This window comes from Pyrgilauda ruficollis, unplaced genomic scaffold, assembly GCF_017590135.1.
Source record: "Pyrgilauda ruficollis isolate IOZ18807 unplaced genomic scaffold, ASM1759013v1 scaffold42, whole genome shotgun sequence".
Taxonomy (NCBI): domain Eukaryota; kingdom Metazoa; phylum Chordata; class Aves; order Passeriformes; family Passeridae; genus Pyrgilauda; species Pyrgilauda ruficollis.
In genome coordinates this window covers 1,883,075-1,910,787 of record NW_024525712.1, presented here as the reverse complement: position 1 = coordinate 1,910,787, position 27,713 = coordinate 1,883,075, and the positions used below count along the sequence as shown (strand labels likewise).

The window sequence follows — 27,713 nt, the reverse complement described above, 5'->3', positions numbered from 1 at the left end:
TACATCACCACTACACCACACCCAAAACAAGGTCCTGATTCTGTCCTCTTCCAGCTGCTGCTCTGCTGGCTCAGGCGTTTGCTGCTCTCAGTGTCTTGGTTCCAGGCCTTCATATCTGACAGCTAATGGTGTGATTATGCCTCAACATGTGTCAGCCAAAGCTTATCATCAGCTGAGCCAGTAATGCATTACTGTTGCTGAAAGGGGAAGGTCTTGCTTCCTTTTTTTCTATACTCCTGCCTGTGTGATGCACCCCCTTCCCTCTGGTGACTGTTTCACTTTTAGGGCCATCTGTGAGCCTCTTCACGGTTTGTTAGATGATGAAAGAAGCCTTGCTGGCAATAGGGTAACAGGTGGTTTTCTGCTGCTGTTGTGATTTACATTTGGGGAAGAGATGAGCAACAGCAGCTCATGGCTGGTTCACAAGGAGAGAGGTCCTGCTAGCTGTGTTGAGCTTTTAGTTTGGCTCAATCAACTTTGTGAAACCATACCTGAAGCTTATGTTCCTCAGTGTAGCGGATGGCTGAAAGGAGCTAAGGAACAGATGTGCCAGCTGCTCAGCAGGTCAGGCAGGGTGGTGACAACCAGCAGTGGGGGCTGCTTTGGAGAACAGCCTCACAGGAGCCCAGTGCACATCTCCACTCAGGGTGGGGAAATGCTGTTTCTGCTGGTTGAGGAAAGCTACTGAAATTTCCTTAGCAAAATGATCATTACACAATTTGGTTAGAAAGGACTGTGCACCACCTGTTACTTCTTCACTTAAAAGGCTAATAAGCAGAGCTTTGGAACAAAGGCTGTTGGGCAATATGATTTTTCATATTGCTGTTATTTTTCAGGAACCATTATAAATTATTCTGAGAGTTTCAGTCATGAAATGCACTTTTTATTTTATCCTGGGTTTGACTCATTTTTTTCAATTAAACTGAACATTCAGGTAAGACTGCTTAAAAAAAGTAGACTGTAACTGTAAACTTTGCAATAACTAGCTTTTAAACAGAATTTTGGTCAACTTCAGTAGATACACACTACATTGACAAGGCACAGAACAGGGAGATAGCAGGTAGGCTTGTGAATTGCTGTAGGCTCAGAAGGAACATTAAATATTTGTAGACCAAGAAGTTACTAATCTATGTAGCAAGATCAGAGAGGTCCTGTGCAGATAACACTCATGAGCAGGGGAGAAAGTTGTTTTCAGTCCTGATATCAGAGTCTTCTCTGTTTGTAATGTTGATTTATTCAGGTTTAATGTACTCTTTTAACAAAATTGGTTTGGAGAAGAGGATACGGAAAGGTGTTTCTAGCTTAGTCCTATGGGAGACTACCAGCGTGCCTTAGTGTGGAATGGGTGTGTTGCCCTGTGAGGATGTGTGCTTGTTCAGTGCTTGCTTGTCCTATTGTGAGTGTCTGTTAAGATGATGGATAAGAGGAGAGGTTTGGTGTAGTGATGGCTTTTTATTGGTATCTGTTGTTAAGTCTCATCTTTTACATATATATGTGTGTGTGTGTATTCAAGAAAAATATCAAATAATACTGTCAACCACTTACCAAAAGCAATTTTTAACAACAAAGATGCATTATTTGTGTGCAAATAAGAATTAAACTATTTTTATTTATTAGTATACAAAACAATTTCTATTCATCCTTCAGTAATACTGTTTTTGAAAAGTATCATAATAGAAATGTAAGTAATGTGGCTTCAGTTCTATGTGTCCACTCATCATTCTGTGATTTTCTTCTCTGTCACGTTACCTGATTCATACTCCTCCAGCATAAAGTCTGTGTTTTAAAAAGAAAATTTACTTAAAGCTTTAGAATTTAAAAAAAAACATTCATGCCATTCAAAGAAGGCTTAAAGCAGTTCAAGAAATGCAGTACTTGAAGAATGTGCCAAACAAACTCCATGTAAGCTTGCTGATTGTATGCTTACTGCCATAATGTTATCATTTGTCAATCACATCTGAGCTTGAACTTAAAAGCTTGTTAAATGATTGAACTGGTTTTTGTTCTGTGGAGCATTTCCAGTATGTAACTTCAGGTTGAATTGCTTAGGTAGCATAATACTGATGTTATTTCAAATCAGAAGTTGATTAATATATTAATTTTATAATAAACGTATGAATTTGTTATCTTATATATTATTTTGATTTGGTCTTTATTTTTTTAAATGCAGGTTTGTTGTTGAAGGGCATATTCCATATATGAATGTTTTCCAGTATTTTCCGGAGAAAATGAAGTTGTGTGGACTTGATCTTAAGATCTTTTGTGTAGAGGTAATTTTTTTCTTAGAGAAAAAGTTAAAAAAAACCCCAACCAAAACCTAGTTATTTAGTGGTATTTTAATTATTTTGGTCAGTGTACTAATAAATTGATTAAATCTATTGTTATGTAATACGGTTCATGTTTCACAGTATTGGAGCCTGGCAGAAACTAGTGCACTCTGTGGCTTGGAGTGTTTTAATCTTTAACCAGTGTTATTAAACTGATTACCTAAGTTAGAATGAAATCAATAAATGCTTGTGGAGAAAAGGGTACTCAGAACTTCTCTCAAAACACTCAGAAATAGGGTTTAGCTTCAAGTGTAAGGGCCATATTTTATCCCTTTTGGTGCTTATTTGAAATATCTCTTGAATTTTTTTGTAATTCTGTATTCTTTTAATACAATAATTCATATTTTTAATAAAATATGGTTTAGATGCTATCCCTTGTTCTGTTCCTTGCTGTACTGATTGAAGTATATCAAACCTAAAGTCTACATAAGGGAATACAGCTCTTCTAGGAAATTAATAGTAATGGACAGTCTTGAGTGAAATTTAATTTCCCTTATTTAAGAGTCTTATGTATTGTGGTAACAATTGCCAATGACGTTTCTGTTGCAGATAAAAATGTATTACAAATTTTTGAAGTGTGCAAATAAAATCTTAGCTTTAAGAGCAGAAAGCAGCAATTCTGCCAAGCCCTCACTGATGATGTTGCAAGTAACATTACCATTCTCCAATACGTGGCTTATATTCAGCAGGTCATGAGTTGTTCAGGAGTTGTGCTTTCAAGAAGTTTTAACATTTATATTATTTTTGGTTTTATGTTACTGCTTTCCTGTCTGGATAAATGAGAATTATGACCTCAACTTCAAAAAGCAGAAGATAAATTTAATACAAAACCTCTTGATTTCTTTATCTTAGATATTTCCTTAACAGAAAAGATGTTAGGTTGAAATGTGAGTATAAACTTGGTTTTAAGTCTTTGTCCTTCTTTGCCTCCATCTTCTGGATGAGTTTTTGTTTTATGAATTGCAACTCTAAAGCTTGTGCCATACCTGAAAGTGGAAGAACTGGTTTACCGAGAGGAGATGAGTTTCCTTCGGAGGATCCTACTGTTTCCTTTTAGGATAGGGCTGCTCTCTTCACTTCCAAAGCATAAGTAGATACTCTCACTAACCAAGTAATCTCTTAACTGTGTTTTCACTGAGATATATTGGTACAGTTCTGTAAGCTTACTGTGCCATTTGTTTTCCAGCCACTCCATTATTATTGTGGCTTCCTCTTTTTAGAAATATCTGCTCCTTACTCCACCTTCAGTGTTACTTTAGTAAGGCATCCTCAGTTGTATTTAGTTTTAATGATTTTTACTACATCATGAGGCTGATAATTGCAAAATCCTTACTAGCTCTTTCCTACACCTCATGTTTCTTGCTGGAGCACTGAGATTACCAATGTCTTACTGTGCCTAGTTTTGGCATCTGAGTTTTGAGAAATTCAAGAGATGAGGTTATTGTCCTAGAGCAGGAAATGAGATTGTGTAATACTCCATTCTGAAAATACAGCTTACATTCTTTTCTGCTTTGCTCTGGATAGAATATTTTGTAGACAATCATCTTAAAAACCTTTATGATATTATGGCTGTTATAACCAGGCATGTAAGTTGCTATAATGCCATTATTTGTTGCACTTAAAGTCTGGTGAATATAAGCTGCAAACATGTTCCAAAATATTGATAACTGACAGGGCTATTCCATATGTCTCCTTTTTAATTTGGAATAGATTTTTAGTGCATTTAGTTGTGTCCAATGCAGCCCAAACTTGAATCAAGAAGTAATTTTGTTACAGTAACTTGAAGGATGTGATGTCATACTAAATATCGCTTTATCAGTTAAGTACAGATGAAGCCTAACTTGATGAGGCTCAACTTGTATGTAAATATTCTAAGTGTCTTAAAGACTTTTTAGTAACAATTTCCCACATACCCAACATATACTGAATTTGTACAAGGTTGGAATTGTTACAGGTGTTAGGAACATAAATGCAACATTATTATGAGGTGAGTCATCTACTTTCTGTGTAGTGGCATGTATACATGCACCAAGGGTTTTTTATGACTTGTCACTTAGTAGTAGTTTTCCATGTGCAAGGAATGTGACTAGTTTCAGGCTTCCCATCTGTGATAAATTTCTGTGTTGTGTAATTTAGGAATGGAGTCTGTGTCACTTAGTTTTTCCCTGTGTTGCACACTATTTAGCAGTTAGAGGTTATTGCAGTAGCTGCTGCACAAGGAGAGATGAGAGCTGGAGGTTTATCACTGAGGAGGGAAGGCTGGGGATGATGTCAGTAATGTGTACAAATGTCTGTCAGGGAGGAGTGAGGATGGCATTGGTCTTTCTTCTTGGTGTGTGCAGTAGAAGGACAGCAGACAACTGAAATACAGGGCACAAACTGAAAAACAGGAAATTCCATTTGAATATTAAACTTTTTCACTGTTTAAGGGTGATTGAGTGCTGGAACAGGCAACCCTGGGACACTGTGGAGTCCCTATCTTCAGAGGTGCACAAAACTTGATAGGACACAGTCCTGAGCAGCTTGTTGTAGTTGATCCTGCCTCAGCAGGGTGTTGGACTCCATGTATGCTCTCCGGAGGTCCCTTCCCACCTCAAGTATGCCTTGTATTTGTTTCACCTTTTCAGTATAGGTGGCAGATAGGCCCTTCATATTTTGGTAGTGGAACAGCTAACAGGGAGGGCATAATTCTTCCTTCTGCTAAGACTGAACTTTATTTAAAATACCTGCCACAAAGGTATGGTTGTATCTGAACACTTCTGTCCAGAGGTCTGGGAGTTCTGGTCATGACTGTCTCATAAAGAGAAGAGGAGCCTCCAGATCTCTGTATTATCTTTAATCATGATGTATAACTGTTAGACTGGTGTCAGGGCCTAGCTGGAGGTAAGTACTACTCAAAAGCGTTTTCAGAAGGATAAAAGTACTTTATAGAAGATCTTTAAGAAAAACAAGTTGTTTATCTTCCATATGTATTTCTTTCCATTGCTCCGAGTCAGTTTTCTAAGCTTTTACTTAATTAATCATCTTATTTATCCCTTCCTCTATTAAATCATGTGTATATTAGAAATTAGCTCTTAGAAAATAGGTTTTACCTGAAGTTACAGTGAGAGGGTTAACAGGGTGAACAGCAGCAGCAAGATGCTCCTGTTTTGTTCAGAAATTCTAACTTTCCAGTACAAGGAAGGAAGAGCAAAATTTCCTTTTTCTAAAACAAGTATTCTTATTCCATTTGATTAAAATATTTTTGTATGTATGAAGAAAGAATAAGATATATAAGTTTTTGGTTTTGTTCTGTGCAGGAGGTCAAGTGGTTTTTTTCTTGTATTTGCAGATTGTTTAACTACAGTAGTTCTCTGCTCATCCTAAGGCTTGTGCCAGTAGCCAAGACATCTTTGAAAAGTGCATCTTTTCTCCTTTAGGTGGAAGTCACCTTTGTTCCCTTTTTAATGCATATATGATATCTAGGATTTTAGGATATCTATTTCTTTTAAAACCCATTAGTGTAGGAGTTAAAATGTATTTGTAAATTATCAGTAGTATATATAAAGTTCACTGGATAATTTGTTTTCAGCTTGTATTATTTTATTGATATAATCTGTCTTCCAGCTGCACAAAAATTCCCTCTTTTATTTCTGCATGAAGTAGGGATATATCTTTAAAATACACATCCTCCACTTTGCTTTTAGGGATTTATCTCTATTCTTATACAAAATTGATTAAACCATCCCTTTTGCCTTGAACTATCAACAGCTTGTCTTTGCCTTAGGTTGGTCTTGCCATGCGTTTTTGACTTGGGACTGTATACCCAATTATCTTTCAAGTATTTTTTTCTTGGGCTTAACAGTTGATTGTGCTTTGCTGCCTCAAATTTACCTTTAGCTTTCATTACTTTTATAAAACACACTATTTTTCTATGTATTTTACCTTTAACGCGTTGTAAGTGGATTTTTTTTTTTAATGTCCAAAAGTCCAGTGTCCAATGCTTCGTTTTGATTCTCACGTTCTTCATGCACACACAAATTTAAATATATGTGTATATATAGGTAAGCAGGTCACTCCCATGGATGTTGGGCAACGTGATTTACTGAAGTACTGAAGATAACAACCGTGTCACTTTGGAGTATGTGCTCTGTGCAACAGGATAGGTGTAGTCTCATAAGCATCTTTCAGATCCTGTTGTGCTAAAGAGCTTTGGAAATTATTGTCTCTGAATGCACAAGTATCTGCACTTGGCAAGGAGCATGATGTGTGACCTCAGACAAGTTCCCTTCTCTCAATCTCTTCTCCAAATTTAAAAAAATCTTTAGGAAGAAACGAGTTAAGAATCTCTTTTTTTTCCCCCAGGGATGGGGGTGCCTGGAGAAAGTTTATTTTGGTGGGTTAGTTGATTTCTGTTCAGACCTGTCTACCAACTTGTCCCTGAAGACAGAAGGAATGGGTATTTCCTGAATTGTCCTTGCTACTTCTTCTTCTGCCCTGGGGTGTGGTCATGGAATGGCTTCTCTCTGTAAGCCTTTCTCCATTCCCCCTCCCCCTTCCCTTTCTCTTAGGTGGAAGTAGCTGCACAATTCTAAATCCATATGTTTTACAAGGCCACTGAATGTTTTAGTGTTGATGGTATCGTTGAAACACCTTGCTGCCTAGGTATCTTAAAAATATTTTCTTTTTTGTTCTGTAATTAAACTCCATCCTCTCTTTTTTCGTGGTTTTTGTTTGGTTTGTTTTTTATCATCCAGAGTATTGCTGCCTATAACAAGGAATGTACTTATTTAAAAAGATTTGACCTTGCCAGCATGATAAAATTGCCATCTATACTGCTTTTTAATTGTCTTAGTATAGCTTTTTTTTGTTTCTTTTTTACACATCCAACTTCCAAGTTACATTAACAGAAGCACTGTTTAGTTTGAATTCTGCTCTAGTTTGCCTATTTCTGTCCCTGGATGTCTTGATTCTTAAATTTCTCCTAGTGTTACTCCTCAGAAATTTTCCGTGATACAGAAACACTTTCCAAACTTCCAGCTGAGAATGATGTTAGCATTCTTCTTTACCTTTGCCTGTGGAAAATTCTTGAATGCATCCTGCTAAAGCAGCAGAAATATACTCTGCTGGTAGTAAATCACTGTGGTGGGCAAGAGAGGTGAATCGTGAAACTCAAAATCACATGTCATGATTTTTCCCTTTTATCCAGCCTAACTGGAAAGCTTGTTCTTACCTTCTTGCTGATACCTCGTTTCTTTCAGGTTTAATGGTTTATCATTCTACATCAAAATTCTGTTTCTTTCTGTGTTGGGTTAGGCCAGTAGCTCTGGGCAGCTCAGTTGTGTTCAGTTAAATAAGGACTTTTAATTAATGCTCCATTATGAACTGATGGTGGCTTTGGTGGAAAATTGAACAGTTTGAAAACAATTGTTTGCTGCTCTATAACTCATCCAAGGCTTTCCTTTCCCTAATGGTGACCTGTGATAGGTGTTGAAGTAGATGCTATAATGTATTTATAAAGTAGACTGGAAATTTTCAGCTCTTTTGAGAATATGCCAGTTGAGCCTAAAGTGTTTTATTCTGTATGATGCTTTGGCTTTATTTTATTTGTGTTGGAGGAGTACATACCTTGCTCTTATGCATTTACACACACACACCTTCCCTAGCTTGGATTATTAAATTTCTTTCTTTTTTTATTTAGGAATGAAAGGTTTCCCTGAAAAATTGAGAGATGATCATTCTTCTCTATTCCGCCTGGGAACTTCCCAACTCTTTTGTTTCTTCTTTTACAGTATTCTATAGTTTGTATTTTCTTTTTCTTCTTCTCTTCAATTGTTTTAAATGTTGCTTGGTTTTATTCTTGGCAGCACTTTGGTATCTATATTTCTCTAGCACTAATCCTTCTGTCACCCATCTTTCTGTGTCAGCTTCAATCTCACGTCTGTTGATGATATGAGAGATCTGATTTCTGAGATGAATTTGCCAGGCTGCCCCTTTGCTAGCAAATCAAGCATGCTTCTGTTTTGCTGCTTTGTTCTTCATGATGCTCTTTCCTGCAGAGCAGCTCTTGAGTTTTGGTTAAAGTATGAGTTACGTTCTTCCAGTGAGACTTAATGGTAATTTTTATTTGGTTCCCCTTTAACTTTACTGTGAAAAAGGTTTTTCAGATCAGCTTCTTATGGGAGCTGGATCTTCAGTCCACTCTCTCCTCTTCTCTCCTGACCTTACAAAGGTTACTTGACTGACAGGATATTTTTAGCTTCTGTTTTTCCCATTGCCATAGTATTAATTTGTTCAGGATCCATGCCAAGCTAATCATTCCACAGTTCCTGAATCTCCCCTTTTACATTTTTTTTTAAATACTGCATATTAAAGTGGAGAACCCTTTGATGTTTAGAATTTCTTAAGATTATTTAAAAAACAACATTTGTGTTTCAGAGAACTCCTCAGTTATTTCCTTGAAGCTTCTTGTGTGTAAATTATCTGGGCCTCTCCTTTGTGAAATACTCCATTTTATCAGATAGTGGTTTGCTTTTCTGCAGACATAATTTTTCTCTTCCTTACATGTGATTTTAATGCAATGGATTCATATTCTTTTTCCAGCTATAGCACAGTCTTGCTTTTCTTCCTATTTCATTACTTACCTATTTACCTATGGCATTGAAATTCAGGATTTTTGGGTTGTTTGGGTTTTAAGTTTCCCTGCTGCTTACAGCTCAGGCACCTTTACATTGTGTTTCATTGCAGAATATCTGTAGTTTCTTGTATTTTTTTTTCATCTAGGAGATTGTCTCTGAGTGCTGCAGTCAAATGCCCCCCCATGCTTCAAAAGGGGGATATTTTTTGGTGGTTTTCCCTTTATCCAATTATCCCACAATAAAAAGAGGAATATGGCAGATCTGTCTGGGAGTGTAGTGACTTACCAGGACTGTATTTGGAAAGGTCTACTTGTGAACAAGTTTTAAACTCGGGACTTGTATCCTTGTGCAGTACTACCCAGTGTGGGACTTGTCTTCTACATTATAAATGACAATCATTTATGTTACAATATGATTATATGTTGCAGAGTTTTACTATTGCATATGTGTTAAAGATATGGAACCTCACATTTATATCCTTTCTCTCATTCTCTTCATTACAGGCAATATTACAATCAGGATATGGTTGTTAATACTTGTACCATATAAACACTTTGTGCCTTGTGACCGTCCAACAACTCAGCAGCTCAGTAAAACTGCTTTGAATTACATGGGGATGTGCCACAAAAATGTATGTGAATCAATTCAGCTTTGTTCAAGCATAGTAAAAGCCATTTTGTTTTGTAAATTTAGCTGAAAAGTTTAAGTAATTTAAGACGCCTCCTGATTTTGATTTCCCTGTGAATGTTGGGGGCAGAAGAACTGTCAGGTAGCCTGGAGGAAAACATAAAAATGGAGGGTTTCTCATGGATTAAGGAAAGACAGTTGCTCTGTGATTTGACAGTTACCTGCCATGTACAGCCAAAAGCCGGAATTAGTTAGTCCTTAGCTTTCAAGCATAATGGCTCAATTTTAGAAAGAATTTGGCATTCAATCCCCAGTAATTTCTAATAATTTCTACCAGTTTGTTACAAAGTGTGAGGGAGTTCTTGTAAAATATGCTGCTAGGATTGGTTGACTAATTCATCTATCTTCTGACCAGAAGTAGCATCAGTATTATGGGTTTATTGAAAACTAATTCTTTGAATTTACAGTACCTAATAACACAAGGAAACTGGCACTCCTGTATCTAAGTGTATTGCTTGGCTTATTCACATTGGAAACACTTGTTTGCATTTTGGTTTAGATACCTTGAGCTGCTTTTGTTTTGTTTCCTGCAGTCAGAAGCATATCACAGATATTTTACTGTATTTGAAGTGTATAAACTTTAGATAGGATCTTCCCTGAGAAGCTTTGAAAAGTAGCTGCTCTCTCACTTACTGAGAGTGTTTTCATTAGGTCACATAAGTGTAGATAGCCAGGAAGGATAGCGATTAGCAGAGGGACTGTTATTAGAGTACTGATACTTCTCTCTTCTTGCCTACACTCAGCTTTTCTGGAGGTCTGTGCATGCTTGCAAAGCTTGCAAACAAAGCCTAAGGACTTTTTCATCATTCTTTTCAAACTGAAAGAATTAATAATCTTCTCACATAATAAAAGATCACTGGTGACCCTCATTGCACCACAGAGAAGAACGAGTTCTGTCCTTCAACCATGAAGTGCTCAGGGAAAAGCAGAGGGGGTGGTGTTACTTAGGAATGTCTGTAGAGTGTTCTGCTCATAGGTTGTGGCATAAATTCATATGAAACTGTAATATTGACCACTGAAGATTCTTGGAAATCTCACTATGACTGCTTTTAGCATCACTAAAAATATAGGTACTTGTCTTGCTCTTCAGGCCAATGTGTCCCTTCAGTTTTCTCCTGTAATTCCTTGATTTGTACCCTAAATTGGATGGAATGTGCCTGAGTGCTTTCATACAGCAAATGATAGTTCATTCTTTGTGAATGTTTTATATCAATGATGCTATTTATGGTACTGTAATTTCATCAACTTAAAAGCAAAGGATTAGAATTTGCTTCATTACTGAGTTTGAGTATGTGAATAGAAGTTCATAAACCTGAGAGTATTTCTTAAGTGCTGGTGTTTCTTTAGTTGTGGGTGTGGATTTAGTCTCCTAATTATAGTACTCTTCTAGGAGGGACAGGTGAAGTGAATCACTGTTCTAAGGCTTTATGTTTCTTGTGCCACTGTCTAAGGAGTGAAATTCATTGTATACTTTTGTATTGTGAATATTGTGTGAGGTCATTGTACTGAAATTGTTATTGTGGAAATTATTTATAATGTTTGGTGACTGTTTTAGTGTTGCTAATTTGGTAGATGATAACAATGCCATGCTAGTAACATGTTAAATAATTTTCTAGTCTGAAGATGTTTTTTAAGTAAAATGGTCTAATGACCATTTTTGATGAATAAACCGTGTAGGAAAAAGTAAAATGCATATTGCTGATACATGCAAAGATTACTTACACAGGCAGAAGGAATTTTTAAAGAAGAATTATAATTTTGAAAAAAAATCCAGTGTAAACAAATGTATACCTGCAATTTCCTTAATTTTCATCATTCTATTCAGTCTTTGTTTTTTTTTCACTTTTCCTCATTTTTTTTTCCTTAATAAAATTCTGAATTCTGTGTAAGCAGTTTGGAATAAGTCAGAGATTCCCCTTGTTGCATCTACTGAGATATATAATCTTGGACCTTCATAGAATACAGATGGAGAAATACTGCTTGAAATTTCTCAGACTTCATTCTTGTCCAACAGCTAACATGAATATCTTTATTCTAGGTGGAAAAATAGTATTAAATAAAGAAAAATTGGTTTGCAGTGTTCTCAGAAAGCTGCTGTTATCAATGCTGCTATGTTTCAGGTACCAGCCTTAGTTTAAATACCTGTGTGGTCTTAGTGATACAGTTTCTGTAATCTCTTTATGATGCAGTTTTTGAACACGCAGTTGTTTTAGACCAGCTACATTAGAGTTATTTTCTAATAACTCCTGATATCTAATGAAGAATGAAGATGAAAAAAAATTTATGTTAATGTATGAATCTATAATGTACTGTATCTTAAATACTATATGGAGTTTTGATTGGGTGTTCTTGCTTTTCTTACCCTTCCTTTTGTTGCAGAAGAGCTGAGAGGTACAGAGAGTCGCAACAAGGATTATCAAACAGGGACAATTTTCTTACAAGAAACAATATTATCTACTTATCTTTCTTTCTTCTTTCAGAGAAGAGGTGACTAAGAGGAAGATGTGGTGATAGTTTGTAGAACATGTTCAGGAGGCAGTTGTTCAATGCCTCTTCCAATTCAAGGACTGGGAGGTGTCAGCAGAGGTTGCTGGTTTACACGTTCAGAATCAAGCAGCAGGAGATGTGGCTTTATGTGTTTTGTGGGTAACTGGTGAAACTCCTTGCCTTAAATGATGCTCTGGATGTTAAAAGGGCCAGATGCTGACTGTACAAATGTCATGGAGGAATAGAGAACTGGAACAAAACAATAGTGAGATCTCACTGCTGAGTCAGCCACAAAAGGTATAAAGCTGGACAGATGTTTGGTAGTGTTGTGGCTTGCTTGGTTCTTAAATTCCTCCCTGCGCATTTTGCTTGCTTGCTTCTGGGTGCAAGGCTAAATAGATTATTTTGATTGATGTGGTACAGTCACTTTTTTTTTTGTTTGTTCTGGGGTTTCAGTTAGGCTTTCTGTTTGTGGGTTTTGTGTTCTGGGGAGACTTTTTTAAAGATCGTAAAACTTCATTTTTCATTAACTAGTTATCTTAGAACAACTCTTTTAAAGTCATAGTTCAAGCCTTTAAGTTAACTAAGTATGGTCTGATAAAGTTTCACATTTAGAGATCTCAGAGTGTTTCTTATTCAACTTGAAAAATGTTGAGGAATGATTAAATGGTAAAAGTATACAAAATAATTGCATAAAAGGGGAATGTCTTGCCTACACCAAAGAATTCTAAGCAAATTGCTTAAGCAAAACTTTGCTATTTGAAAAATAGCTTGTATTTTTCTAGTGACCTTTTGGTTTGTTTTGATGGAGGAACTGTAAAGGAATTGATTGTCTAATAACTTACAATGTAAAATTCCTTACTGTTGAGTAGTAGTGATATCCTAATGCCAGGAGAAAGCAGGAACACTTGCAAGAAGCCTGGCCTAGAAGTGTGGCAAGAAGAGAAACATGAAAAGCCATGTAAGAATAAATTAATTCTAGGTCATGGGGGAGCCATCCTGGGCTGACAGGGACCACAGCTTCAGGGGTTTTGCACTTCACCCTTAATACTTCTGAAGAGTCTTCAGTTCTGTGCAGTCCTATTTTGGCCTTGACAGCAAGTTCAGGTCTTGATCTGTGAACAGGTTAATACTCTATCTTCATTTCTTTGAATACTGATTAAAGTTTTATGATTAGGCATATGAAATTTAGGAATTACTGAAGAAAACATGCATTCAGCTGAGACTGTGTAAGTGCTCTAGGGTGTAGTCATTGCAATTTCATCTCATAGCGTTTCTGAACCGAGATAGCGTCTTAGTTCAGCATGCAGGAAGTAGAGAGCTGCTCTGAATCTTTTCCTTTTCTTCATTTGATATGGAGTTCAAGCCTGCATTAGTACAAGCCATGTGAAACCAACTCAGTTGCAGAACATTTGGTCCTTTCTCCTCCTTTGATGCTGGTTGTTCCCCCTGGTCACAAGACTGCTGCTCCTGCTGGGCTGGGCCCTCAGAGCTGGTGTTGTGCTGCTCTGTCCCAAGGTGGAAAACTGGGACAAAGACACTTGCCTGAGGGACTGGGGTGGGTTTGTGCCACAATCATGAGGCAACTTGAAGATTTTCCAAATACTGTAAAATGGTGCCTGTATTTTTATTTTTTTTCCACACTGGCTTTTTGGAAGGATTTTGTATCACTTAATAATCTGCTAATGGCTATATCACACAGCTCTTAGGAAACTGCTGACATATGAATTGTCTAACACTCAAAGGATTTTGTATCACTTAATAATCTGTTAATGGCTAAAGCACGTGTCTTCAAGTCATCACACAGCTCTTAGGAAACTGCTGACATATGAATTGTCTAACACTCTTAAGTTTTGGTGGATTGCACATGTATATTTTAGTTTGGGTCTGATTCAGACAGAGTAATTCCTGACTGAATCTGTTCATGAACTCATAAATGCAGGTCAAAATATTTGCTGTTTTCTCCTGGAGAGTTTGGACTGGGATGTTAACAGCTTTCTGCTTCCCTGGAAAGCTTATCCATCAGACTGGCTTTTAGACGTGTTCCTCTATTTGCTGAAGTCTTCCTCTTGAAATATGCCAGGTCTAATGTGTAAGAGCCTCTTTTCCTGACTAAAATTTGAATGACCTTTATTGCCATATGATTTTTTAAATTTCTGTTTTCAGTGGTAACTATTTAAAGAGCCCAAATTCAGACAGAAGCTGGTCATTCTTGCTTATTAAAAAAATCTTTTGAGAGGGATAAAATTCTATCTATACCAAGTCTTCTAATCAACTATGCTGCACTTGCTTTCCCAAACAAGGAGGGATTCCTGCTTTGGTCTGCTGGTGTTTTGAGGTACCTTGTAATCTTAAGGTTTTTGGGGGTGGGTGTGTATCTATTGGAGGAGCTTTTTTTCTCTGCCTAACTGTATTTTTTTGTGCATTTTAGCAGGTGCATGCAGTACTTTTCAGGATAGAAAGTAGTGCAGAATGAAAAGAAGCAAGGGTGAGGCTTTTATTTGAAAGAAAAAAAGCTGAGGAGGAAGTTCACTGCTGAAAGGGTTATTGTAATCAAGTTTATCATGAGAGCTTGCTGTTGTGTAACAGAAACTCTAGCTTGTCCATACCTGTCTTTAAGCATTACTTAATGAAGAAAGAAAACAAACCTACCAAAGTATTTGAAATTCAATAAAATTTGTTTCCCAACTCTTAGATTTCAATACATTATGACAATTCAATTCCTTACTAGAATCCTCTATTTTTAGAAAGACTGCATTTTTTAGAAAAGTGATATTTGACAGAGTTTGCTTGTGAGCATGAGCAAGGTAACACTCAAACGTGTCTCTCGTGGTTTAATAATATTGAAACTCATTTATTCAAAAACCACTTTAACCAGGAATCATGTAATGAAAAATATGTCTTCCTCTGAAAGTAGCCCATTAAAAAGCCTGTTAGGCAGCCAATTTTTTTTTTTTTCCTAGTAAAGGAGTACCTCTGTATTGGACGTTCAGTTAGCTTTTTTTCTTTGCATGTAGGTTGCTGGCTCATCCTCATGCTATCTTGAATTCTTCAGTAAAGACTGCCTGGATCAGTTTAATGCAGTCTAATACCCTAGCACCTATTTTTTTTTTCCTCTCAAAAAGGCATAAGCTTTGTTTATTGAGTCATTTTCTAAAAGTAATATTTTTGCTATATAAAGGCCCTTCTCACTTGCTTCACAGCAATGACCAGGAGTAATTTGGGATTTTAGGATGTAGTAGTTGTTGCAGCTGAAACAGTTATTAAAAGGAGAGGTGAAGTGAGAGCCTGCCAGTGTGACTTCTATGATTTTCAAATGGTATCTTCTTTTTTCTTCCCTTCTGCCCATTTCTTACCTGACAGATAACTTGGACAACCTGTCTGCCTGTCTTTCAGGTGGACAAATTAATTTCCTTTTATTTCTTCCTTCTGCTTGATAGCAGGCTTGTAAAGGGGCAGCTTTGCTTGTGTGCTTAGTCTCTTTGTTTTTTCTAATGGAAGAAGTTCCACAAGATGCATATTTCTTTGCAGTTACCTAAATGGAGTTATAGCAGTTTCACCTGTCTTCTTCTTGTCATTTGGTTCCCTTTTAATAATTCCAGGCACACCCTCTCGCTGTTACATCAGCATCTGTATGTGATTCATGGATATCAGGGTTTGGAGAAATCTATCAACTCATTTAAATGCTATCCACTCATTTTAAATACTAATTTGGGTGTAAATGTCACAGTTAATGCAGTCCATGTAAAAATGAGTGTACTGAGTCAGACGTGGGGCTCTTGGAGTCTGTTCTCCTGTTTCAGATGTGACTGAGGAAAGGCAGCAGGGTGCAGGGGTTCCTCCCTGTCCACTTTCACACTCATCAGCAAATTACAAGCCTGGGGTGTTTCTATACAGCAGTGGTGACAGTGCTGACAATGCCATGGAATCTCAACATGGTTTGGGTTTGGGTTGAAAGAGACCCTTAAAGAGTCTCTTGAAACATTGCCTGTGTCTTTTCTGTATACCTTTTGCTCTGGCAAAGAAGGCTTTCCTGAAAAGACTGCACAGAATCTAACCATGTTACAAAGTTGACCACATTAGTTCTTTTCCAGATAGGTTAAATGGCAAAAAAAGTTTCAGTATTTCCTATTTTTTCAAAGTTTGTATTCACCATAATACACAGTGTTAAAGTACCTTTAATTTGTGTTTGATGGCTATTACATTAGTTTGTGGCTGTTCCAGGTGTGATGGTGGTTGTGCCTGAGAGGTAGATAGAAGTCAGGCAAGGGGGAAAACCAATGTTATTTAAAACTAAATTGGCAGTATTTGTTGGTGTGGGTTTATATGGGAGGTAGCTAGATTAGTAGTACTGTAAAAATAAACAAAAAACACGAAAAAAAAATTAGTGACCATGTTAATGATCTAGTATGTAATGATTGGTCCACAAGGTAATTTCATTCAGTTTTAAACACTAATTTGGGTGTAAATTTCACAGTTAATACAGTTATTGTCTCTACTGTCAAGTGTTTTATGCAATCTGCATGCACTGTGGCTGCTGTCATCCCACATCAACTCACGCTGCAGATGACCAGATATATCTGAACCAGTTGAGCAGCAGAAGCAAAGTAAGGTGAGCCAGGTGCCATAGAGAACTTGACTGCTCTGCTCATTGTTGGTACCTGATTTTACCTCATGTAAATGTAAAGCCAGCTTACGTTCCTGGGAATGTGTGTTTCAATCCAGGCAGCATTCAAAGATCTTTACACACACTAGGGCAGCCATTTGGTTTATTATTTTTACAATAAATATCTTTTATTTTATGGGCATACCCTGTTTTACACAATGTTTGAACCAAAATTCTGGATTGTGTTGCAAAAAAATCCTCCAGCCCTCATAACTTGTTGTTTTCCAGACCTACAAGTTAAATGGCTTTATTAATCCATTTCCTGGTAAGATTAGTACACTCTTTTTCAAACTCAGTCTAAGTTGAATTTGTGATCTTTAAAAGAATGAAGCCTTGCATATCCAACTCTAAAAATTAGAAGATTCCCTGAGATTTACAAAAAGCTGATAATGAAAAAATGAGTCAGACCTTATTAGGTTCCAGTATTAAAGGGTCATTAAAGAAATCCCTTAGGAAAAATGTTCTTTGTGGAATATAAGCAGCACAGAGTAGGTAGAACTTCAGAGCATGTGCAGGCATGGGGAAAAAAGGGTCCCAGGATGGAAATGCACAGGTAGAAGGATGATAAGGAAGGGAATTGTGCTGCAAAAAAAAGTACTCAACAGGAAAGAAGGATGGAAGGGAAAAATACAAAATGAAGAATTTAGAATAAGTGTATAATTACTTATTTTCAGAAATAATAGAACATTATCATTATAACATAAGCTGAGTTGTGAATATGTAAGTAATGGGATATTGTTGTGGCACGGGTGAAGGAAATGGAAATGGCTTACACAGTTATCCAAGGAGAGAGTCAGTCAGACCACACTGAAAACAAGAAACTATGGAGCCTGCACATTGTTCTAGAAAGCCAGCCAGTGCATACTGTTTTCTGCTTGTTGATCAGCAATATTCTGATATTGTCCAAACAAGTAGGAGAGGCTGCAATCTTGGCTTACTCAAAACAATTACCTGTTACTGTGATCTGATTATCATGCTAATAGTTTGGCTCCTCTGCTCCTGAAAACCAGTTTGTTGTTTTCTAATACAGGTGAAAAATGCCATGTAACTTCGAAAGATAAAGACAACTGATTTAAATAGTTTAATGAATATTTATCATTATGAAAATCTTGTTATAGACACTTTTTCACTGACTCAACAATGTATATTTTGTTCTCCTGTGCTCAGGGGGCAGGGGAAAGTACTCTCAAGTAGTACTAATCTTCTATACTGCTTTCAGGAGTGGCCTTATTTGTCACATGTGGGAATAAGAGGCAAAGATTTTAAAAACAAAGCTTAAGAAAAGGTCTTGGCAACCTCTGTAGCTCATCTGGACAAGTTATAGACTCTGGCAGTGTTGTTGATCAGACTTGAAGGAATCCCAGCTTGCGAAACACCTGAAAAGGCTAGCAGGTGGAATAGCTTTAAAAGGGTTTTTTGTCAGTCTTCCTGGAATTATTAGGTGCCCTTAAGGGTTTGTAACTTGAGTTTTATATGTGGTTTTTATTGTGTTTCCCAGGTTCCCAAAACAAGGTGAGAGCTTAGTAACTTCATGTGGTGATAGACAGGGGAGTTGTCCTAATATACAGCACAGAAATACATCTTGAATTTTTTAATTTATGATTGGATAAGTGAAAGTTATACTTGGAGGGTGTGTGGCGTATGATATAACACTGTCCTCTATTGTCCAAGTACTCCTCCCTTGGGGTTTAATCATGGGTTGCTGGAGGCAGAGTTTTTTAACTGAAGGAGGGAGGCCCTGGCTGTGGGTCTTGCTTTCCTAGTGGATGTGCTGGTTGGCTTCCAGGGCAACTTGTTTTATCAGGTTCTTTTTCTTTGTTCTTTTTTTATTTTCTTTTTTTTTTTTTTTTTTTACAGGGATACATAGCTGGGTAGAAGTGGTAACTTATTAATTTTGAGGCTGCTTGTTTACTGCATCTTTCTTTCTCTTAATACTGTCTCAACATTTGCTGTGTTGGTTGTGTGGAATTTGGGAGTTCTTTCTCTTTTAAGCCTCCTAGTATGTTTGAAATTTTGCAGAAGAAAAGATTTTCTGTGTGAACTCACAGCTATTTCAGAGTTAAACAGAGTGTGAACAGGGCATAGAGTGACTGGTGAAAACAGCCAGTGCTTGGTTGCTGCAGAAACCCTTCAGTGCCCTTAGCCCTGACCTTTCCGCCTTCAGCCCTGTGCTGTATCCCAGGCAGGTGTGACCTTGTGCTGGATGCAGCTTTCCAGTTCCAGAGGTGACTGTGCTGTGGAAGCAGGGGTTCAGTTCAGCCTCAGCATCGTGGCACAGTGCTGGGACTACTACAGGGAATGTTTTTGAACTTAGGGTTTAAACCCTGGGAAACAGCAGCTGATTTGGTTGATCTTTATCTTCTATTAGGATGCACATTCCAAGTATGTTCAGATCTCTTATGAACACACATCGACAAAGAACAGTTTTTGTCTGCTAACACTGTTTTTAAAATAAGCCAAGTGGTAGCTCTCAGTCTTAATTTTTATTTGTAGTTTCTATACCACTTGTTTGCCTTCAGTAAAGGGAAAGCATTGTTGTCATTGCGAAACAGAGCATTCTCTAGCCATTTTGAAAAAGAACCGAATTTCTGTAAATTGCAAACAAAAGCTTTGAACCAAAAGCAGATATTGGGCAGAGGGAAAAAGTTTATTCACCAATACATAGGATAGGAAAGCTGTCTCCTTGCCCTGGTACAGGGAGAGAAGCTCAGGTAACAGGTGATAAAGGTGTCTATTGGAGTCCTCCAGTTAAGATCTATATTCCTTAAAGTAGCTGGGTGTCAGATGAGACTTTGGAGAGCTCCACTGGTGATAGTTTAATGTTTGAGAACGGGAATGCTTCAAATTACTAAATTCCCAGCATCTTAATTTATTTTCACTCTGTGATGTATTATTAAGAAGCTACTAATTCAACTGCTTTTCATTAGGATAAAGCACATTTCCTTGCTATCTAATTATGAATAGTACTTATCTAATGTTCTTATTTGAATTATGTGGGACTTGAATTTTTCTCCCAGTACACTCAAGAGAGGTTACATATGATTCAGGTTTTGTTCCAAGATTGGTCTGGTGTTCAATTTAGCACTGCTTTTTAGAAGGAATGGGAAGTGCTGTGAGCCTGGTCTTCTGCAGAGCTCTGGTAGTGCAAGTTTTTCTTGTTTCTCAAGATAGTCCTGGAGCAGTCTAAGCCAATTTTAACACTGTTTAGAAACTATAATGAACATGATACAACTTCCTAACTGTTACAAAAAGTTACATGTGTAATAGTAGGTGACAGCAGAATTATTCATTTGCCTAAGCATGTGTTCTTGCAAGTCTGAACTGCAGTCTGAGGGGAGATAATTTTAAAAAAGACAGTGTAATGTTGGTAATCACTCAAAACAAAAATTGAGCATTAGCTACAGAGCTTATATTAAAATAGATGAAGGCAAATTATTGAATAAAACTACATTAGGTCACATCATGTCTTGTTGTAAACATAGTTACTCTCTTTGTAATGTGAACCAAAAAAAGAGCAGAAACCTGCATTCACTCTCATTCAGGAAAGTTTTGAAGCTGTGCACAAAGTGTAAAGCCCTGCTAAGTTTCTTTTAAAGGAAGGTTCCATATGTAAAAATTGACTTCATAAAATATGAATACATGATACAGTGCTCTTCTGAATTAGAAAAATCCCTGGCTAAGTCAGAAAAATCGTTCCTTTTTATACATTTAAAATGGTAAAGTAGTCTGGACAACTGAAATTGCTGCTTTTAGAGGTAAATTCAAGTAATCATTTTAACTACAGAAAATTAAGAATATTTAATGAAACAGCTCAGGAATTGTGAAATGAGGGTCAAACCTTAGATCCATATTTACGCAAACTTCAGGTCCTGCTGAGTTCATTATGAATAAACATGTCAAAATCTTTCTGCAAGTTAACATTCTCCTGTAGCAGCAAACCTCAGTACAAATTGTGAGAACTTTCTCATGCAGCCAGTGGTTTCAAAAACAGAATTTCAGATTTATAGTCACTAATAAATATGCAAATATGGATTTATTTTTTTTAAACTAAATAACATGAAAGATTCTGTGAAAGGGTTGTAGAGAATGTGGGCCTGGTGCTGAATGGGAATATGGTCACGAAGACCAAGGGGAAGGCTAAAGTGATGGTTGGGGTTTTTTTGCCTCAGTTTTTGAGAAGCAGTTTAGGGAATATGTGAAGGAAGTGGATGTATGAAGGTTCGTGGGCTGTGATGAGATGCTGCACAAGTGTTAAGGCAGCTGGCTGGTGTCACTGCAAGATCACTGTCACTAAGTTTTGAGCAGTTCTGGGGACTGCACAAGTCCTCAAGGGAGGCGAGATACATCGGGAGTGCTGGGTGCTGCTCTGGGCTGCCCAGTACAGGGGAGACATGGATGCAGGGGAGTGAGTCCTGTAAAGGGCCATGGAGATGGGGCAGTGGGGCCTGACAAGTGAGGGGAGCTGAGAGCACTGTGACTGTTCATCCTGGAGCTGGAGGGTGTTCAGGGCAGGTATGATGTGGTACCTGCAGGAGGCTGCAAAGGAGGAAAACCAGATGCTCCTTAGTGGTATTCAGTGACTGGATGAGAAGAAATGGACACAAATTGAAATACAAGAAGTTCCATTTAAGCGTAAGGGAAAACAAAACCTTTTTTCCTTTGTACATTGGAGTTGGTGAAACATTGGAGCAGATTTCCCACAACCCTTGGAAGCTGCCATTTGTGGTGATGTTCAGTATCTGGCTGGATGTGGTCCTGGGCAGCCTGATTGAGCTGACCTAGCTTGGACCCAGTGTCTCAAGCAGTCCCTGCCAGCCTCCACCTTCTGTGTTCTCTGACCTCTTAATTCTTCAGACAGTTCACCCTCAATTGCATCTCTATTGTTTTCTTCCCAAAGCTCTCAGTTTTAGAGCACCTGGACACATAATGAGCATTTCACAATAAAGGTGGGGAGGTGGTGGGAGTGATCTGAAGCAACTTCTTGTTTGTTTCTTATGTATTTCATGGGATTTAATAGTAGCAGTTTCTCTCTGCAGTACTGTAATCTGGCTCCATTCTTGCATGTGTGTTTAATCATAGTGTGTTAAAAGCATCTGTATAAATAATCTTGTATTAAACAATTCAGAGTTTAACATCAATAATTTTAATATAGTTAACAAATATGGTAATAGAGCAAATGTATAACCCCTCTAATCCTGTCTTTCAGTCGTGGCCTGTATATGAAGAAGTATTCAACAAAATGCATGAGCTTGCAGCATTTTTAGACCTGCCTCGTTTTCCAGAAATAACAGAAAGCTGCTTTCTTCATCCAGACATGCTGTGCATGAAGTACTTGATGGAAGCTAATTTACCTGGTAAATATTTTCCCTAGCCTGAACTGATAAAATTTTTTGTGGTTTATTAAACTCTAGCAAAAAGGCTTAAATTACTACTTCAAAGTGCCTGCTCTTTTCCTTCTAATTTATTCCCATTTTAGTTTGAACTAAAAGATATTCTTTCTATAGAAAGCACCTTCCTCAAACATTTAGAGTACATGTAATGGGCCCAGATATGCAGGGGCACTCTGATGTTGGTTCTGTAAGGCTGTGGAGTGGATACTTAATTTTAAATCTTTCAGTATCCATGTGAACTAAGAGGCAGCTGTTGAATTCATGTGATATATTAACTTTAGCTAAATGATGTAGTTGGGACCTGATTGCTTAGCTCTGAAATTCTCACATGTAATAATGGCTGTATATTCTTTAACAAAGAATATATTTTGTGTATTATATAATATTGTATATTACTATTTATTTTAATATTAATTGATGGTGTGTGACAGATCAGCTACTGTCTCACTTGATTTATATTTTAGTTCTGAAATCATACATAGCATAAGTACTGATTTTTTTTGTCTATCCTAAAATGTAGTCTTGAATATTGACTTGTCAAAGAAAGACCAGTATGTCCTAGTATGTGAACTCTCTGTTAGGTTACCATATCTTCTGTTAAATACCATTGTGACTGAAGATGAGTTACACAGACAAGTGGCCTGTAAATTTTTTTTCTCAAAACATTCCAACAGTTCATAGTAGGGGAGGGAGTTATTGTGTTATTTTGCAATTAGTTACAATGAATAAAAGTGTTTGGTTTTTTTCTGTTTATTCACAGTTGAATGAAGAGAAGATAACCAACAGGTTTAGGGTTAAAATTCTGGAGTAGAAATTCTGGTGTTGTAGTTTTATGCCAGTGTTGTGATCTCACAGAGGATTACATTATTTTACAGATTGTGAAGTATCAATTGAATCAAAAAAAAGGCTGAAAATTTGTCGTTTTCATATCTTTTACAGAGAAATGTAAAGCTAAGTACTCTTTGAAAATTACTGCAGAAGAGGAATATATTGTCCTTTTCTGGGCAACTAAGATTTTTATCATGTATAAGCACTTTTTAAAAAATAGAAAAGGGCTGCTCCTGTTGTCTGACAGCTCCTCAAAAAAGGCAGTGAATTGGGAATGTTAAAGGACACTAAATGCCAACGAAGAAACTATTCTATGTATCTGAAATAAAACTAGATATGCTTCTAGTACTTAAAGAAAATTTAGTTTCCACTTTTTTTTTTTGACTTTTACTGTTATGTGCGAGAGGATTAAAAACAAGTTCCTACGGAACTCTTTGTAGGCAGCAGGAGGATATAAGTACAGCTGGATTAAGGTTGTACTTAGTCATACATTGCTAACCTTTGTGGAATCTGATGGTGATGTAATCAACTCCTGTATTTCTTGCTGAACAGGAAAGGTGAGAAATTTGGGGGATTTGTATCTGTGAAAAATAAGCAGAATAATAAGAGCCTGTATAGATAGGCTGCTGTGGATCTTGGAGCTGCAGCTGGATCTCTCCGGCACAGCCCGCGCGTGGAGAGCTCGGCCGCCTCTGCCGGGGGAGCAGCCCGTGCTGCCCTGCCACCAGCAAGCTGCTCTCCATGCCCAGCCAGCTTCTTTACAGCCAGCCCTGCTCCTCCTCTGGGCAGGGCTGATTCCTGCCACTGGTGTTCAGTCACCATGCAGGAAAAAAGTTTGTGACAAGTTTTTTGCTTTTGGGGATTTTTTTAAAAATATGTTTATGTGGATTTGCAGTAGGCTTTCCCACAAGAATGTTCAGGATGATCTCACTATGTTATTCAAGTAACATCAAAGCATTATAAAATACGTGACTTTTTTATTCTCCACGTGAATATATAAGTCACAAGTGTTTTCCATGTAAGCACGGTGAAGGTTGCCTAGTATTTTTTAAAGTATCCAAAAATACTCTTCAGCCTGAAAAATATGGCTGTCAAATGGTCCTAAAAGACCTAAGCAGTGTTTTCCTCAAATGGCCAACATATTTGCACTGTAAAAATATTTCTAGCTTGTCTTAACATTTTATATTTTTATTTTTGTTAATCAGATGAATTGCATAATTGGACTTGTCGAGTGGTGAAAAAGATTGGTATTGGAGAAGTGGATTTCCTGACTCTAGTGCCTGGAAATAAGTCAACAAGAAAAGTGAAATATGATGTTCTTGCTGCAGCAGTTATTGTAGTTGTGCTCAAATTATTGTTTTTATTAGATGATCACTATGAATGGTAAGTGTACAGACAAATCTGTAGCAACTCTCAAATTTCAAATAGTGCAAATGCTTGTTTCCAATCGTTCTTTGAGTTAAATTTATACTACTGGAATTTCACTTAAGTTCAGTAGCTTAAACCATATACTTGATGGCATTTTAGACATGAAATATTAGTTACTTTTAAAATTGGTTGGGTTTTATCTGGTACTTGGAATAAAATTAGGATGTCATTTTTGTCCATTGTATTTGAACTTCATGTGAAAAGTGCAGTATTTGGATCTACGAAACAGCCTGACTTTTAAAATTTTTTTACAGGATACTTTCAGAGTTTGCTGAAGAAAGAAATAAAAATAACACAGAAGGTATATAAATATTCTAGTAAAAGTAGTGTTATGATTTTGCAAATGAAACAGTTTTGCAATCAGGGTTAGAAAGACTTTTCTTATTGATCATAAAAATGTGTTTTTGTCATTCATAAAGTTCAAATTTTATTCAGAGAAAAGAGTAGATCCTGCTCATGTAAAATGGCCTCAGTGTACATGCACAATTCTTACTGTTTGGGAGGGGGAGTTTGGTAGACATTTTGCTGGGTGCCTCTCTGCTTCTGCTTGTGCATGTTTGCCTCTTGGTTTGGAGTTTTATGTGTGGTAGGTGGAGATGAATGGATATGCCGTGAAAAGGGAGCACACTTTGATCGTAAATAGCAGATACTTACTAGGGGCATCAAACCACATTTATGATAAAATCCAAACTTGTTTAGTCTTGTTAAATAAAATGTCTTAGTGTGTAACATATTTCAGATGTAATCTAGTTTCTTAGTTCAAATAATCCTGAGAGAGTGTGGAAAAGCTAGCAGCAATTAAGATGGAGAAGATAATGGTGTGAACATGGTTCTTTGAGGGCAGAAAGACCAAATCAAAGATTAGAAATCTTCAGGAAGATGTTCCATGGCCCGATCCAAATCACAGCTGAAGATAAGATCCAAGATGTGTTGCAGTGGTTTATCTGTTAGGCCTTTTATCCAGTTTTGGGTCATTTTGACCCTTCTGATGCTTTGTTTAAAATTTTGGTCCATAATAAAATTAAGGTGTTAGTCATGTGTGAGCTCAGTTACTGCTGTAACTAGAGACAGTCATCACTGTTAACTAAAACTGGTAATTTTCACATTCAGGTGGATACACAAACTTATGGTGGATTTTTTATTTTCCTTTTTACTTCCCTTGAAAACTTGAAGTACATGATAGTGACAGGAGTGGGGAGTTGTGCAACTGCTTTACAAGCTGAGGCTCATTAATGTCTTAATGGGGTTTCTCCCTTATTAACAAGTCTCATTGCCCTTGGGAATTAACAGCTCATTCTTTGCCCACTTTTTTACTTTAAAATCTGCTGGTGCAAATGATCCATGTGCTCTGTTTTGTTGTCCCTATGCTTAAGATGTCAGGGTGATGGTGAGCAGCTGCACAGAGGAGCTGATGTGAGAATTTCTGTTAGAGGACTGATCAGTGCCAGAGCTCAAAACTGCCTCTGGCATTTTCCCAAAGTTAGAGTGCTTAAATGAATAATGGTTAATAGCAAGTTTTAAAGATTCAATTTATGTTGACTCCATTCTCAACTATCCATTCTCTAGTCCATTTTTTTTAAATTAAAAAATAGTATTTCAGCTCCTACATTTCTTCAAGTCAGACGGGAAGCAGTACAATAGATAGTTATATTTACCTGCTGTGTGTGTTCTGTGAACTGCACACATCCACAGTATGGGTTTTGTTCAAATAAAAGGTGATTGAGGTCTATATAGATGTATGTGTGTATACAGAGCTGTGTATTTTCAAGTCAGCTCATCTACATGAATGTCAGACCAGCAGTACTGGCCAGGTAAAGGGTTATTACAGTGTAGCATCATGTCTCTGACAGTGGGTTTGCATGTGATAGATGCTTAATAATTCATATAAAGTTTAATACAAATTTCTGTCACCTCCCACACTGCTCTCCCAGCAATTTAGGAGTATTTACTTAAACCTGGGGGTTTAAGGAGCTGATAAAAGAAGTTGTATCCAGACCTTTGAATTTCAAGGACTGCTGAGGGGTCTTTGTTCCTTTCATGTGTCTCTTGCTTTTTGAGACCATCTATGTTTTTAGAATCTAGACATTCTGAGGCAGGATAATACAAACAGCAGAAATGCAAATAATACAAAAGGTATATAAGTTTGATTGTAAGAACAGTGCATTCACCTTCAGGAGAGTTTGAACAGCTGGCTGGCAAAGCTGAGCATGACGCAAGCATCGCATGCAGTGCAGCTCGGGCCATGGGGAAATGCAAAGTCTGGTTAATTCACAATGCAGATATTCCACCCACAGGGAATAAGAGTTGATTATTTTTAAATATATAAATCTACACCATGTTTCTGTTTGGAATTCTTATCCTTACTGTACCCAGATGGTCTGCTTCAGTCTTGTGCCTCTTTAGAGGATCATTGATAAAGGTGCTACTGAATGTCCTATGTCTTTATGTTTTAGCATGTGCTGGTAAATACTTGTTCACATATCAACAAGTGAAGTTCCTGTGCTCCAAACCATGAGGGGCTGATATGAAGTGAAGACCATTGTCTAGTTTATCTTCCCAACCCTGTAAGATTTCATGGGTAGTGGGATATACAGTGGGGAGCTGGTGAAACTATGTGCAATTTTGCATGTGATCTTCTGTAGGCTTTATTTGTTTAAACTTAAGCTTGATGCATAGTTTCATTAATCCCTTGAATTCAACTTTGAAACAGTCGAAGGCCACTCCACACAGTGAAAAACTAGTTGGTTTGGTAGAGAGGAGGTAGTTTCTAGGTTTACCTTTCCAGAAAAGAGGGAAAAGGTTTGACTTGTGCTAAATCAATGAAATCTAAGATACGGGGCTTCTTTGCACTTCCTATGACATGCTGTTCTTTCACTCCAATTCTGCATTTCTCTTTCTTACAAAATTATTAGGTCAACTGTGTTTTCTTTAAGCACATTGCATTCAGGGTAGTTTGTGTACAGGTGCAAGATGCATGGTCTAACTGCTTGGCAACCTTCTCTGTCATTTCTTTCATTTCTTCCCAAACTAAAGTGTATATGTTTTATTCAGGGGGCCCATATTTTGAGTTCAAGAAGTGGTATGAGGTGGTAAAACATTCCTTGGATGTGGAGCAAAAGAAACTGGATGAAGAAAAAGCCAAGTAAGAGATTTTTAAGTACTTCTTTTTTAAGGTAGACAGTTCTGCGTGAACTCCTGATCCCTACAGAAATTAAAAAAAGTTAGAAATTTGTTCCACATATCCATTCACCAAGCTTGAGTGAATAGAATGACTGAATCGCTG

At 37.2% G+C, this 27,713-nt stretch overlaps 1 protein-coding gene across 2 annotated transcripts in view; it reads left to right on the top strand.

Moving 5' to 3' along the window:
• TAF1B (TATA-box binding protein associated factor, RNA polymerase I subunit B) overlaps positions 1-27,713 on the top strand; it is a 46,029-nt gene that overhangs the window by 12,094 nt on the left and 6,222 nt on the right. The window contains exons 8-12 of one of the 2 annotated variants that reach the window (XM_041477927.1): positions 2,171-2,270; positions 21,991-22,138; positions 24,208-24,385; positions 24,685-24,731; positions 27,482-27,572. In XM_041477927.1, the coding sequence (XP_041333861.1) occupies positions 2,171-2,270; positions 21,991-22,138; positions 24,208-24,385; positions 24,685-24,731; positions 27,482-27,572 (564 nt within the window). The remainder of the gene's footprint in view (positions 1-2,170; positions 2,271-21,990; positions 22,139-24,207; positions 24,386-24,684; positions 24,732-27,481; positions 27,573-27,713) is intronic. The other variant, XM_041477928.1, reaches the window with a different exon arrangement.